Here is a 14,725-nt window from a genome sequence, read left to right as displayed (position 1 = left end):
ACGAGAAAGATGCTGCAGAAATAAAGTGTTTTTCATTTCACATTTCGATTGTGTGTCTCTCTCTTTCTCTCCATCTCACTTTCAGGTCGCACCATCATTTTGTCTACGCACCACATGGATGAGGCAGACATTTTAGGCGATCGCATTGCCATCATCTCCCATGGCAAGATGCGTTGCTGTGGCTCCTCGCTCTTCTTGAAGAAATGTTTTGGAAGTGGCTACTACCTAACTCTGGTTCGTGATGGGACTGAAAAGATGGCTGCTCAGCGTAATGGTATCATACATGGTCGGGCCATAGAGGTACGAACAGATACTGTCATAATAAGATTTCATCTGATAAGCAGTTCATGCGTCTGATATCATTTTTGTTTTTTTCCATCCACTTCAAAGACAAATCAAAAGAATGGAAAGTAGAACAAGGGGGAAACAAAAACACAAAAAGCACATGCTGGGATTCATGTACCGGGCCACTATTCATGACAACACTAGAATTAAATTGTGTGGCTCAATGTGTCGAGGGGTTTTTAATATTAGCATATATTAATATTCCGCAGATAAAGTTATCAAAAGTCACTGTCGTAATGTTTTATCCTCAAGGATATGCCAACAGTGTATGGTTGACAGACAGCACTGGCTGTGTGCACTAATTATCCTCAGACTTTGGTGATTAGAACCCCTGCCTGACCACACAGTTGACTTCTCGTTTTTTATTAAAATATCTTATCATAATTTTGCTGTAATTGGTAGGGGATCAGTCTTTTTGACACCACACATCAACAAAAGAACTTCAGCTGCAAGCTCCTTTGACACAACAGTAACCTCTTTTTAGTCTATTATTGAACATGGCTCCCTCTTGCTTTCCTGAGTGTTCTCCTTCTCTCTTACCACCCTCCCCCTGTAATGATCTGTGTTTAGTCTTCTCCCAGCATGAGAATTGGCAAACGCCTACGTGCTGGATGATACTAATTGTCACCGGGGAGAGGGGTGATTCTCACTTTTGCTCGCCAGTGGTTCCTCGCACACTTAGTTTTAATCAATAGGAGCAAATGAACAAGATGCACTGATGCCAGCAGGACTAGAGCAATTACCATTAGTCTGCAGGCTCATTGAGGTGAGCAAAGTCATTTCTTCGAAATAAATAAACACGCAAACACCTTTGTGGGTGAGGAAGAATAGTGTATCCTTTCCAGGATGACAACTGTGTAAATCGGTGGCAAATTTTGCTGTTGCATAGTCAAAACAAAGAAATGGGCTGGACAAAGTTGGATTCACCTGTTGTATTTTTGGATTACTGTAACTACTGCAGTGCCCATAGGAAGTATAAATTCCTATAGCGGGAGCTGAAGAAGATTTTTCAGTTATGGTAATGCATGATGAAGGAACGTAAAGGCTGACCGTCACAACAGCTAATGAGGTTGCACAGTTTTTGTATTATGTTATCCCTACGCTAATGCTAATCGTAGCCCCGCTAGCTTACCTTTAGAAACAGGTTCGGCAAGTTAGCGGCAAAGTAGTAGCATGCTAATGAAAAATAAATATGTGCTTGCATATACGTGAATGGTCACTGACTTCGTCGTTTCAGTACGTAACGGCTATGTTCTGCGGTGAACCGTGTGAAAATATCTCACCCAACGTGAGGACAGCCTCTTCACTCCCACCTTCCCGCTCCAGACAGCGCAGCTGCTGCTGATAAGCCGCTGCCTGCTTGGTGTAGTGTGATAAATCAGCAAAAATATAAATTCCTCCAAAAATGTGAAAATCAAGGATGCACACCATCGGGCCATGCGAGATATGCCCGTCACAGACAGACGGACAGACAGATAGGTGCAGGTATTGTTGAAGAGGCTCTGATTGTCTCCCAAGTGGTAACTGATAAAGTCTTTCTAATCCATTTCTGATTAACAGGAGAAAGACAGCAGGACCAGCCCAGATCAAGGCATTGGCAGCCAAACCTGGGACAACTCAGATCCCACAGGTAGAGAGTCTCTTTGCCTTAACTGCAATTTTCAGATTTACACCATACACATGTATTGTGCTCTTAAAAGATATCAGGATTTTAAAGTGTATGATACTAAGTTGAATAAAGTTATGCAGTAATGTAGGCAACTTGGCCTTCTTTAAAACATGACAAGAATGTATGAAAACTTCCTATACAGAAAAGGTCACCATTAACAGTCTTAAAATAGTTCTAGTGTGCTGAAGACTCATGAGCTAGATTATTTTAGTTCCACTTCTTCAATATGAGATCTACAGGCACCAAAGTAGCTGGCCGCTGCCTTGAGAACTATTAGCAGAGTGCACTTTAGAGTAAAATACCTGAAACGCGCGAGAGAGAGAGAGTCAGCGTTGTTCTGATGGAGAGCATTGGAGTGTTTGTGCATTAAAAAAAAAAAAAAAAAACAGGAAGGGAAATAATGGGCATTTGAACATCATATTTCAGATAATGGGAAATCAATAAATCCAAAGGAAAGATTTTGATCACTAATTATTCTTAGCAGTGTGTTTTTGGAGAGGTGTGTCTTTTCTGAACAAAAAACCACAAACAATAGTCAATTACAATTACAGTTGAGCCTCGTCTGTCTTTAACTCATAATTTGTGTTTTTCTAAGTTAATTCTTTCATCTATAGCCTCTGTCTCTTCCATTTTCAAAACAATATCCCAGACTTTAGTGGAGGGTACGTCGATTTCCACAATTTGGGTTTCTTAAATGTCATCAATGAAAGAAGAATAAGTCATATGATTTGAACCATGAGGAAAAAAATGACTCCCATTATTTCTGATAATCAGTGTTTATCGCTGAATAAAATTACTCCTATAACACACAATAGCCATTTTAATTAATTAAATGTTTGATTAAATAAAATAAAATTAAATTAAATTAAATTAAATTAAATTAAATTAAATTAAATTAAATTAAATTAAATTAAATTAAATTACATTAAATTACATTAAATTACAAAAACAAAACAATTTGACTATTTGATAGATGTGATGTTTACACAGTATAATGTGTCAAATTTATCAAATAGAATTTAACATTTCATTTAGAAATAGAAGAGGAAGAACAGATGTAATGTTTACATACGATGTTCAATAGATGATTCTCGTTTCTTGTCTTTTCCTTTATCATTCTTGACCTCGATCACATAAACAAACGTGTTCATGAAAGACATGATGAGAAGAAAAGTCCAGGTTATATTATACATGGAATATAAATCAGAATCAATCATTCTTTCAAAAATAACTGTACATAATGTCTACATATAAGCTTAAGAAGCCCCAAGTAATCATATTCCCACCAGTGACGGCACATTTCGCTTTATTACCACACACACACACCAACATTTTCTCAAATAATTCAGTCTGATATGTGAAGTAGATCCATTTACTTCTCCATAAAGCACAGAGCCATTGGTTGTTTAGCTGCAGTAATTATGTATGAGAGGCTTGTGGATCGATAATGGATGTGCTGTATTCTGCAACACTGTCCAGATTGATTCTTGCTAAGACTTGGCTTCCGAATAGATGAAGCACAAGTATTATATCCACAGATGTGTTTGGCTATGTTTAAAGGTTAGAGCATCAGGTGAATTATGTTGGGATCCCCAGCAGTAGTAATGAAGAAGTTAATATTTGAAAGCTGCTGTCATTTACAGTACATTCATTTGCAGGCAGTAGTGTGCATGGTTCCTAAAATACTCAGCTATTTGATAAAATAGACGTAAACGGAGAGAATTTTCCACAAAAATCTGCTGTGTGCGTGCGTGCATGCGTGTGTGCGTGCGTGTGTGTGTGTGTACAATAATTTTGTTTATTGGGTGTCCTTTTTATCTGTCTGGCAGACTTGACAGCTGTGGGTCAGCTTTTGCACAGTCATGTCCCTGAGGCAGTCTTCTTGGAGAGCATTGGTCAAGAGATCACCTACATACTGCCTTATGGAGGAGCCAGAGATGGGACCTTTGCTCAGCTCTTCAAAGAGCTCGACCTGGCCTTGGCTGACCTTGGACTGACCAGCTACGGCATCTCTGACACCACACTGGAAGAGGTACATTCAGCGTGGGAATGACACCTCTACTAGAGAGAAATGTGCACACAAGAGAAAGGAAGCAAGCTGGCCTATATGTACACACAGTGCACTGCAGAAGTTACTTATTTCACTCTTCATGGTGTAAAGTAGTCATTGTTAATTAATCCTTCTTTTAAAAGTTAAAATGTCTACTGTGTGTCCAGTCTTTGTGGGATGTCCTACAGATAAACCCACTTAGATTGCAGTTTGCGCTTTTTCTAAGTTATATAGAATAACATGAATAGCAGAAACTTAAATGGAGAGAAAGCATTCCACTGGAGATGGTATATTAGCAATCCAAACCAACCTGGGTCATGCCAATTAGGCTACGACTGCATCTTTTACACGACCAGTAGCTGATTATCATTGCTCAGTGTTGCATGAGCTCATATATCACATATCATGAATGATGAGTTATTCTTGATCAACGTCTTCAATATTGATCCAACAGGTATGAACTTTGGGACTTGGAGAGAAACTGCAATTACAGCAAATAATCTGCTGAGATGCATTGATTGCAGAATTATTTTTAATTACATTTTCTTTGCTGACTTTTCTTTTTCCAAAGCACCCAGCATCTGTAGAGTGTAAATGTAAACACGGCATTGCTGCTTGTGCTACACAACATACACCATTGCAAATTATAAGACAAAACAATTCATTAGTTAATTAATTAGTTAATAGGCCTGAGTCTCTTTGGGATCTCTGTTTATGTCTTCTGGGGGTGAGATTTCGGTCTGAAACAGCGTGGCTGACGAGAGCTTCAGTGAGGAGAGATTTCGATCGGCTCGTTTGCAGCAACTAGGAGGTTTTTGACCATTAAAAAAACAGTGCCACTGTCAAACACTATTTAACAGTATGTTTGTCACACAGTCAACACATGGATCATAAAAGTGAGCAACTCCTTGTAACTGTAGCATGACTCAGACACTCACAGCCTGAGAACAATGTGAATAATTATGTCAGAATATCTAAAACTGAGACACAGCAAAGGTATTTCACCCAATGTGAATAGTAGACTTTAGACGATCGTCACTTGATGTCAGCGTATTGAATAGCTTCCTCATGTATCTTTACCCTTGAATTGTTTGAAATGTTTAAGAAAACATTTATTTTTCAATGTATTATTATTATATTTATTCAGCACATTAAGTCTCACAGAAACGTCTCTTCTACATTTTTTACAAATAGAGATGTGTATGGATTTTGACACATGACCCAACAAATGCAGTCGAGGCGGGTGCTTCTCTCTGAGAGGCCAGTTGGCACATGCTCAAGTAAAGGTTAAAACCTCAGTGCACAACCCTAATCTGATTATATGCTGAAACTTGACCGAAGTATGTCAACTTTGATCTATGACGGCAGCTTAAACGAAACACATTCACTGTAGCATCACTGGTTTGCATTCATTCCCTAGCTTGTGCACATGATTATGTGAGGATGCAAATTGTAGCTGTCGTAAAGATTTTAAACTCAGAATTCATTTATTTTCACAGATATTTCTTAAAGTGGCAGAAGAAACTGGAGTGGATGCTGAAATAAAAAGTAAGGTGATAACGATGGCTGATACAAAAAAAAATGCACACATCTCTTCTTGTCATAATTATCACCATCATGTTTGAGTTGCAGGTGTTGCTTGATTTCTTCTGTGTATACACATAACATTACAAAATGATATTGGGTTTTCTCACTGGTCATTGTTTGACCTTAGTGGAAATAACAAGCGTCTTTATTTTGTTGGTATACATCACAGAACAACCTCACTTTTCAGTTTAAAACTGTGGGTTGTTTTTTTTTCTCACATTCTTGAAACACCTGGGTCTATGCTTTTACAGAAATAATATGGCATTCTGTAGGGCAGGTAGCTATTCTTATTGTTATTTATAACCTTAAATTAGGTCAGGCCAAAACAACATATCTTATTTGTTTTCCCTTAGCAACAGAGGAGCTGTTTTTGAGCGACTGCAAAAGAAGCTCCCGCAAATCCAAGAGGAACAGCATCTCCAGCATGTACACATCAGAGCGAGTGTCAGGAATGAGTGGCAAGTATCTCCTAGTTTTCCTTTTGTAATAAAGAAATCTCAACTAAACTACTTTGAATTAATTCAGTAGTGCAGAAAGTTAACTTTTCACCAAACTAAATTGGTGTTACTGTATTTTAAATAGCATTGAGCTGTTTTTCCTGCTTGATTCTTTGTTCCTTTCTGCTTTTAAGTAGAATTAAAGGAAAGATTTACAAGTCAAGTTGAAGGTAGGTGCTCCATTTCTTTTTTATTACAGACTCTTAGTTTTATTATAGCTGCAAATGTCTGTTTTTCTACACACCCTTTATTCTTTAATAATTAGCTTGATTTAGTTCAACTTTAATTTAACAATTTCACTTCAGTAGCCCTTTTAAAAAAGAGGGCATAAACTAGAGCTCCATCTTCACAAGAAGCAATTTCTTATATAATTTTCCTCCAATCCATACAGGTTTATCTGACTTAACTTGTCACCTATTCAATTTTGCTCGTATAAAAGACATTCACTTTCATACAGTGCCTTTCATCATGAAAATGGTTTTCAATCAGACCATGTTTTATTACTTTAATGACGACTGAGAAAATATAGTGCTCCAATTTTCAGTATTCACTGAGAGTGTGAGACATAAAACTAAGTGTCTACAAATCCCTTGTTTGTCACCTTTTTCCCCCCGTCGCATCCAAATGCCGTTTGTCACGGTGTGTCATGATATGTTTAAAAAACACTGAAGAATGAGCAGGTTTAACACTTACGTTATAATTGATCAGCCCATTAGCGGGCGCTGAAATGCATAGATGATAAATAACCACTGAGTTTATGTCCACTCCAGACATAAAGAGGAACACCAGTGTCAATGGGAAGGGATCCATGGTCATCACTGGTTGGGAGCTGATCAGGAAGCAGTTCCTCGCGCTCTTTATCAAGCGCTTCCACCATGCCCGCCGCAGCCGCAAGGGACTCATTGCCCAGGTAATGACGTCAGTCTGTCATATTGATGAATTAAAGGGTGTCAATAGGAGAGTTGCATAGGACTATTAAAGTAAAATTGTATAAAATTCAAGTTTGTCTTTCAAAATCACTTAATGACACATGTGACAGAATAAGACAATTCCAGATCACATCATCCATCTTGATAAGAGTCACTGGATAGGGAATTCAAATTCATAATCGACTGGAAGCAGTGTGAAAGTGCATTACAGTTTGAAAAATGTGAAGAGCAGCAGCCAGAATGATGCAACATGACGTCAATAAACTGTACACATACACAATAATCACCTTTGCCTCCCAAAGGATGCCCTGAGTTATTGCAGAGAAAAACCTGGGATATAAACGAGGCTAAAGATGTCACAATGGTGTGTTTATTACTGCTGCTTCTGGGAGCAGATTTGTTCTCTTTATTTTTCCTTTTTTGTTTGTTTTACCTTTTTTCTTGTCACATTGCTGTCATAACATTGTTTACACTTCAGTCAATATATATAAAAGTCAATTACGTTGCCGGCTTCAGTTGTAGTACCAGTGATTTCACCTGGTCCCTGTGAAAAAGGAAAAGTGACACTCATGATTTGTTTTTCTTTCATTTTACTTGCTAATCATGTCTTTCCATTAGCTCCTGTATTAAACGTGATCGCACGACAATTACAGAAATGACAGACTGCTATTAGCCTATTAAGTGTTTGTCTAGATTATTTTGTTCCTGTAGAACATAATTCAGAAAGTCAAATGCAATAAACAGGCATAATTTACACACGTCAAATTCAGTTTCACAAGTAACCCCCCCCCCCCCCCCCCTTAAAACTTAAATTGTGTTGACACCAACCAACCACCTCCCATCTAAATTCATAGTGTATGTAAATATCATGTAATGCCACCAGTTATGACAGCTGTCATGAATTTTCCTAATAGCATAAGATGAGAGTCCCAGCTCAGTGTTGAGAGAGCAAGAGGGAATGTTTCACCTCTGTGAGGTGTATGGGCTGTTCTTGTAATTTGCTGCAGTACCAATCCCCATTAGTCACTGTCAATCTCGGACGTTCCTTTAGAGTGAACGTGGAATAGGATGGAAAGATAAGTGTGTGAGTGTGTATGTATCAGGATACACACAGCTCCTGCCTCCTCCTCTTTTATTCCTTTGACTAAAAGTCCCCCCCCCCCCCGCATCATGTCAACAGCTCCCATTGTCAGCAGATATGATTGTGTGGTGAGGTAATCTCTCCAAATACAAGCAGTTAGGGGAATATAAAAGAGATTATGGCATGTTGCACAAAAGAGGTGATTTATGGGGATGAAAGTTGAGGACAGGCAACTCTCGGCAATGTCAGCAACGCAGCTATTGGTAACGTCGCTGTAAATGATGTGAATGGCTCACACTTACTACAATACCCTGTTCAAGCTCCAACAGCCTTGCTGTAAGTACTAAGCTTTCTGTAATCCAGAATATTTCCATTGTTTTTGTGCTCCTTTGTTACACAGTATAGAAGTAAAATTGTGTGACTATAATTCATCTACTATTGGAAATAATAGCTTTAGTCACTGTTTATTTTGTCTGAATGAATGCACAAAGAACAGGCAACAGGAACATTCTGTGGAGCATTTATGAGGTCAGGCAGTGTTCCAGTTCATCCCAAAAGGTTGAGGTCAGGGCTCTGCATTGGCCAGTCAAGTTCTTCCACACCAAAATTGTCAAACCCTGTCTTTATATACCTTGCTTTGTGCACTGGGGCACAATCGTGTCTTAAAAAAAACTGTTGCCACAAAGTTGGAAGCATAGCATTGTCCAAAATGTCTTGTTATGCTGAAGTGATTGCCCTTCATTGTAGTTAAGGGGCCAACCCAAAGCCTGATTGAAACACCTTAATTCAATACTTTTTTCCATATATTGTGTCAATGCAATTTCCAACCTGATGCTATTATCCACTTAAACACAAGATGCAGCAATAATGCCGTCATTCACAAACAAAATTGGATCAACAGACGTGTTTATTGAGGAAACAAAATCTTATGAGTTATTTGACATCACAGGAAAGGGTTTTTGCTTATACCCTTTCCGCATAAAAGCCAATCCTCTACTTTAAATCCCTGCTAAACTTCAGAATGCCATAAACTCATGCATTGTTCATGGGGAGTGCTTTGGCTTTGTGAGCATAATGACTTCTCCCTGTTTTTTGCAGATCTCTCTCAATGGAACAAGTACCAGCTGTCACCTGCAATTACTGTTGAGAGAGAGAGAGCGAAAAACAGTGCGTCTGCAGTGAGGGGGGAAAAAAAGAATAGTTCTTTCTTATGCAGCCTGTCATTAAGCTTTTCAGTCTCACTGCTGCTCTTTATCTTTCTACCAAGCACATTTTAATGGCTGTGCAGCAAATTTAGTTTTTCCAGTTGTAGAATCTTGAATTGGCCTTGCAAATTGAATGGTCTGCAATTAATCAAATGTACGCAAACCTCACACTAACCACACAATATGCTCCAACCTAAAAGTGATTAAACATTTAAGATACCTTCCGTATTTTCCCACTGACCTTTTTGTCAGCCCCAACAATGAAATGAAAAGAGAATTACATATCGGAATAAAGAGGATTGGGGCTGGGGTGAAGGGGTGGTAGGAGGTGTACAGCAGTGTCTGGTTTAAAAAAACACACACACACACACTCGCACATGCAAAAGACAAGAGAATAGCAAGAAACTAATTATATCTGAGTGGCCAGATGGTGCTGGTGGTGTTGGAAGTGTTTAATCAAACTCATAAAGCATGCAGAAGAGCCCAAACAAGTTGGTGGGGAGCATATTAATGTGCGCACATTATCGCAGTGGTCCTGCTTTATTGTTTATTACATCACTCATTTTGTAGCACGTAATGACAGTGTAGAGACTCAGGGAGGGGAGTGAGGAAACGGATCGCACAGTGAATCTTGTGTGTTTGTGGTTACCACACATGATTGTGTATTTGTATCACAGTCGCACAGAATATTGTTTTTTGGAACAATAATAGCATTATATTTGTTTGACTGCACATGCTGATGCACAATTAAAGATTAAGTCCGTTTTGCTGTGTGTCAACAGACTTTTAATTTGAAGCTGAATAGTTATGGGTTTAATCAAATAACCATGGTACCTTAGATTAAATGTTTTCTCTTTCACATTCCACTTTGTAATGTCAAACAAATTTTGTAAAATTAAACATGTTTGACAAAGCATGGAGTTTTAAATCCAGTATTTTGACTGAAAACTCTTCTGTTCAAGGTGATCCTGCCCCCTGTGTTTGTGTGCCTGTCCCTGATCTTCTCGCTCATCGTCCCACCTTTCGCTGAATATCCCAGTTTGGAGCTGCAGCCCTGGATGTATGGATTGCCTCAAACCACATTTTACAGGTATTCCTATGAAAATGGAAGATGGAAGAATTTGTGCAATGTCTGAATAAAACATACTAATACTAATTTAAAATCCCAGGATTTGCCTTCGCTTCCTGGAGGGCTTAGGTGTTGCCCTGTCTATGGCGGTGGACATTTTCTCATCATTTTGGATCAGTATCATTACAATATTTATAAAAGAATAAAACAGGTGTTGTTGTTACAGAAAAACAAATACAATTATCAAGTAATCACTGGTTTAGCAATCCCTCCGAGATTCATGAGTGACCACATTTTTTTATTAATTCCTTATTCTGACTGACAGTTATCATTTTTCAGACTTCAGTCTTGAGCTCATCATCTTTGACAGATGAGATTCTTGGCTGTTTTGACAGTTTCATTTCTACAGAAAAGTCAGGAGGCACCATGATCAGATTTTTTCACGTAAGAATTGATTTCCTCTGTGGCAGAAGAAGCTTCAGAAAAAAAACTGCGGGTTAAATTGAACAAATCAAATACATTTAAGTCTCATTATTTCTTAAAGCCATCATACTCACACGCATATGGCTATGTATATCCTATAATGCAAAATAGTGTAAGACTGTAGTTGGTAGTTGCGTTTGGTATTCTCTCTGCTGAAAAGAATATCTTGAGTACTACCGGCCAACACTGTAATGTTTTTTTCTCTCCAGAGAATCCGACAAGGTTCAGCTTAGTTTATTTATTGTTCACTGTATAAAAACGCTTTTTCTTGGTGTCTCATAATACATGGAAAACCTTGCAGTTGAGTTCACCACATAATTTCTATTTACTTTTCAATGTCTACAACAGAAATGTTCCTGTATTTTAATATCTCCTATTGTGCTGACTGATATGGGCTCATACACTGTTTTAATCTGTTGGTGTTTGTATTCACTGTCACTATTTTTTTCAGGGAGGAATCCTGCTGCAGTTTGTTTACTGTTATCAGAGGTAGAGGCGGCATGATGCATTTTTAAACCAGTGTAAATGAACAATATATTGCAACCCTGCAAAAAAATAGTTCAACTAAAGGAACAGGAAAATCAAAGAAAAACAAAAGTCACTGTCCTGCTCGTGTTCAATTGCCAAGAGAGTTTTGCACTGAGGTCATCAGTCTGTCCTTTCCTTGGCTGCAGCTTCAAATGTTGTCATTGAGCATTGCAGACATTAATCGGTGAAAAGGCACATCTTTAGCTACCTTCCACTGAATGATTGAAAAGGAGATACAGATAACACAGGTGTGAAGCTTTTTTCAAGCTGGGTTATTTGCTCTTTACAGTAAACGGCAATGGTAAAATGCACTGCTGTTTATCGATTGTACTTCTGAAACCTCACACAAACAATTCATACTGGTAGCATTTCTCCACATTCACAGTTTACTGCTGGGAGTCTTGTATGATGTAATACGCATCATTAACATCCGTCCACACAATCATGCTAATCTTCACACTGGCAGGTTTTTTTATGATGACAGTGTTGTTGTTGTTCATCAAACTTGCATGTTTAATGTATTTAATATTATCCCCCTTCAGTGCAAATACTTTTTACATTAAAAAGGTCAAGAGACAATTACCTGTGACCTTTAATGTAGACTCTTAGCAAAACACTACACCTTTTGTATGTGATACTTTTTTTAATAGGCACACAACGCCATTAGCAAAGGCAAATAAAGTGATTTATTATTATCAATATCTATTTGCCATTCACATAGTGATAAATAGTTTCAATGCTGTGTTAATTTTTAAAATGAAATTGTAGAGTCGTTGTAGCCTAGCATAATAATAGTAATTGGCTACTTCTCCTGGACTTTGAGTTTTGCCCTCTCATATAAGGCACATAATATGCTTAAACATGCAGCTTACTGAGGGCTCTTACTTTTGGCAGGCTTCTTTTTTTCTCCAGTGATGCAGAAGCTAGAATCTAGAAATAATTCATAACACCGAATAAACTTTTCTGGACTTTTTGTTCCCCCTAACTTTTAAATGTCATTTTTGATCTTGTTTTCTTTTTAATAATTATATTGTATATTTTGTATTTTATTTTATATATTTATTTTGATTGAGTGGAGGTGGGGAGATGTCAAATTCAGGAGCGTAAAAACATTTAAATGCAACCGTTAGCCCCTTTCCTCAGGGCTGTAACATACAACATTTCGTCTGGCTGTGCAGCTCTCTGTCCATGGTGCTGAAACATTTAAACCAGCCTGTCTCTCTCCGTGGTGCTGAAACATTCAGTTTCTCAGTCTCTTTGCTGTCACAGTTTCTCCGTCACTCTGACCACTGCATGCTGTGCTCTGAGCTGTCATCAGAGACTGCCCGCAAACATTCACAACCAAAAAACAAATAAGTCAACCACTGACTCCCACACAAACAACCAACAAACTCTGTCATGTCTTTACACGGTAGAAGCCGAACTGCTGTGCATTCACAATAATTACATTTTTTTTTTGGCACAATTTAACTGGGTGTTTTCAAAACAATTACAAAAACTTGAAATGATCCAACAAAGAATAAAAATCAAAAAAACTTCAAAGGTTGATATGACTTTACTTCCCAAAGTAAACTGCAGTTTTGTTTTTCATCTATATGCCACTAAAGTCCAACAAGAGATAGGACTGAAATCCTGGATAACAATCAAGAGGTCATAGTTAAAACCTGTACCACACATCCCTGGGAATATTCTTGTATGATACATTTTAAAACCAGTGTTGTTAATTTTTATGGCATTCCCCTTGGCTGATTACTAAATATTGTCTTCTCTTGAATGACTTTTAAACACCCGACTTACTGATGACTGTGTGATTAAAAGTAGTGTGCCTTTTCATTCTTTTCCGTCTATCCCAACTATTCAGAGGAGCATTGTTGCACGATATACCTCATAAATGCCAATGATCCATTTTAGCACCGGGTGATTAAAGATAATGATTGATCCAATTTAGAAGTTCTAGTAGCTTTTGGTCCTGTTCGCTAGTGTATCAAGTATAGCTGTTGCAGTAGTATACTGTCATATACATTTTCTGGTGAGGGGGTAGTTAAATTTAGATATTTTGATATTGAAAATCAGATATCAGAATATTACACAAAGTATTTACACTCAAATCCAACAGCTCAAGAACACAATTTTCTTTATGTCATATTATCCAGATGGGTCTTTTTTATTTTATTATGTTATACTCATTTTATTTTCTTCTATTATTGTCTTTGTTCTAATGTCTGTGATCTTTCTTTTTCCACTTAATAGACTCTTCATTAGTTCCACTGTTTCTGTGTATATACACAAGTCTTCATTTCGGGAACTGTCCAGTAGTTTTATTATCTTGAATAACGTGGCAACCCAGCCATTGTTAATTGCAAAACAGATGGCTGCACATAATCCATTTTTACAATCAGACCACTTCAACTGCACTCAACTGCACTGGCCAAGAAGGAAATGACCATATGACCTTCATGGAGCCTCCTCTAAATGAGACAATGAACACTGCATTAATCCAAATGGTTGACTGGGCTGTGACCACTCTTGGCAGAAAGCCATCACGATAGTCTTTTAAGAAACGCCGTATTTTAACTCCCTCAGCACTGTAAAAAAAAATGTCACAGTGTACTGTCCACTTAGTAATAAGGATTTAAATGAAATGGAAAGATTGTTTAACTGAGACTCGAGTGTAGTGTATAGGACACAAAGATTATCACGACAGACTCTGAAGTCCATGTACACAAGTCTTGAACAGGTCCGTTATTGTATTCATTTGCACAAGAGTACACATGAAGAGCAGTGCTGAGCTCAAGCTGTAGACAGTAAATCCACAAATGATACCAGCAGCCAGGGGCTTTCAGATTCACTGGTGTTTTGGGTATTCATGTTTTTGAGACCAAAGAAAATCGTTTGGGAAATGCAACGATATTTGTCTCTCACTTTTGATTAAGCTAACTCCAGTGGCATGCAGCATTGCTATTGAGTATTTATATGAAATGCATCGCAGCCAATCTCCACGGTGCAAGCCTTATTTCCTTCCTCAGCCTTTATGGAAGTCAAGATATGTATAAGATTAATGGCCAGTGTATAAAACCGATTAGACAACTTGTAAACTCTTAATCAGTTGTGACGGAAGATGGATTGTCTTTTTTTATTGCGTTCAAACAATATGGCAGAATTAGGATATCAGCTGACTCAGTGCAACTTGTGATGCTCTCTTACTTAACTTCAGGCCCTTTAATATGAAATAATGTGCTTTATGAAGTGATACTGTTTAGAACCGGGGATAAAGGTTGCGAG

General features: G+C 38.0%; 1 protein-coding gene across 1 annotated transcript in view; it reads left to right on the top strand.

Annotated features, from left to right (window-relative positions):
* The window catches only part of LOC310940873 (phospholipid-transporting ATPase ABCA1), a gene marked incomplete at both ends in the record, with an annotated part of 116,674 nt that overhangs the window by 43,930 nt on the left and 58,019 nt on the right, over positions 1–14,725 (top strand). Inside the window, 8 exons of the mRNA XM_083905909.1 lie at positions 86–315; positions 1,906–1,975; positions 3,844–4,046; positions 5,564–5,617; positions 6,013–6,106; positions 6,283–6,318; positions 6,919–7,058; positions 10,326–10,453. Coding sequence (XP_083762035.1) covers positions 86–315; positions 1,906–1,975; positions 3,844–4,046; positions 5,564–5,617; positions 6,013–6,106; positions 6,283–6,318; positions 6,919–7,058; positions 10,326–10,453 — 955 coding nt within the window. The remainder of the gene's footprint in view (positions 1–85; positions 316–1,905; positions 1,976–3,843; positions 4,047–5,563; positions 5,618–6,012; positions 6,107–6,282; positions 6,319–6,918; positions 7,059–10,325; positions 10,454–14,725) is intronic.

Source organism: Microchirus variegatus (genome assembly GCF_963457635.1).
Source record: "Microchirus variegatus genome assembly, chromosome: 2".
NCBI classification, from domain to species: Eukaryota; Metazoa; Chordata; class Actinopteri; order Pleuronectiformes; family Soleidae; genus Microchirus; species Microchirus variegatus.
This window is presented reverse-complemented; position numbering and strand designations above follow the sequence as displayed.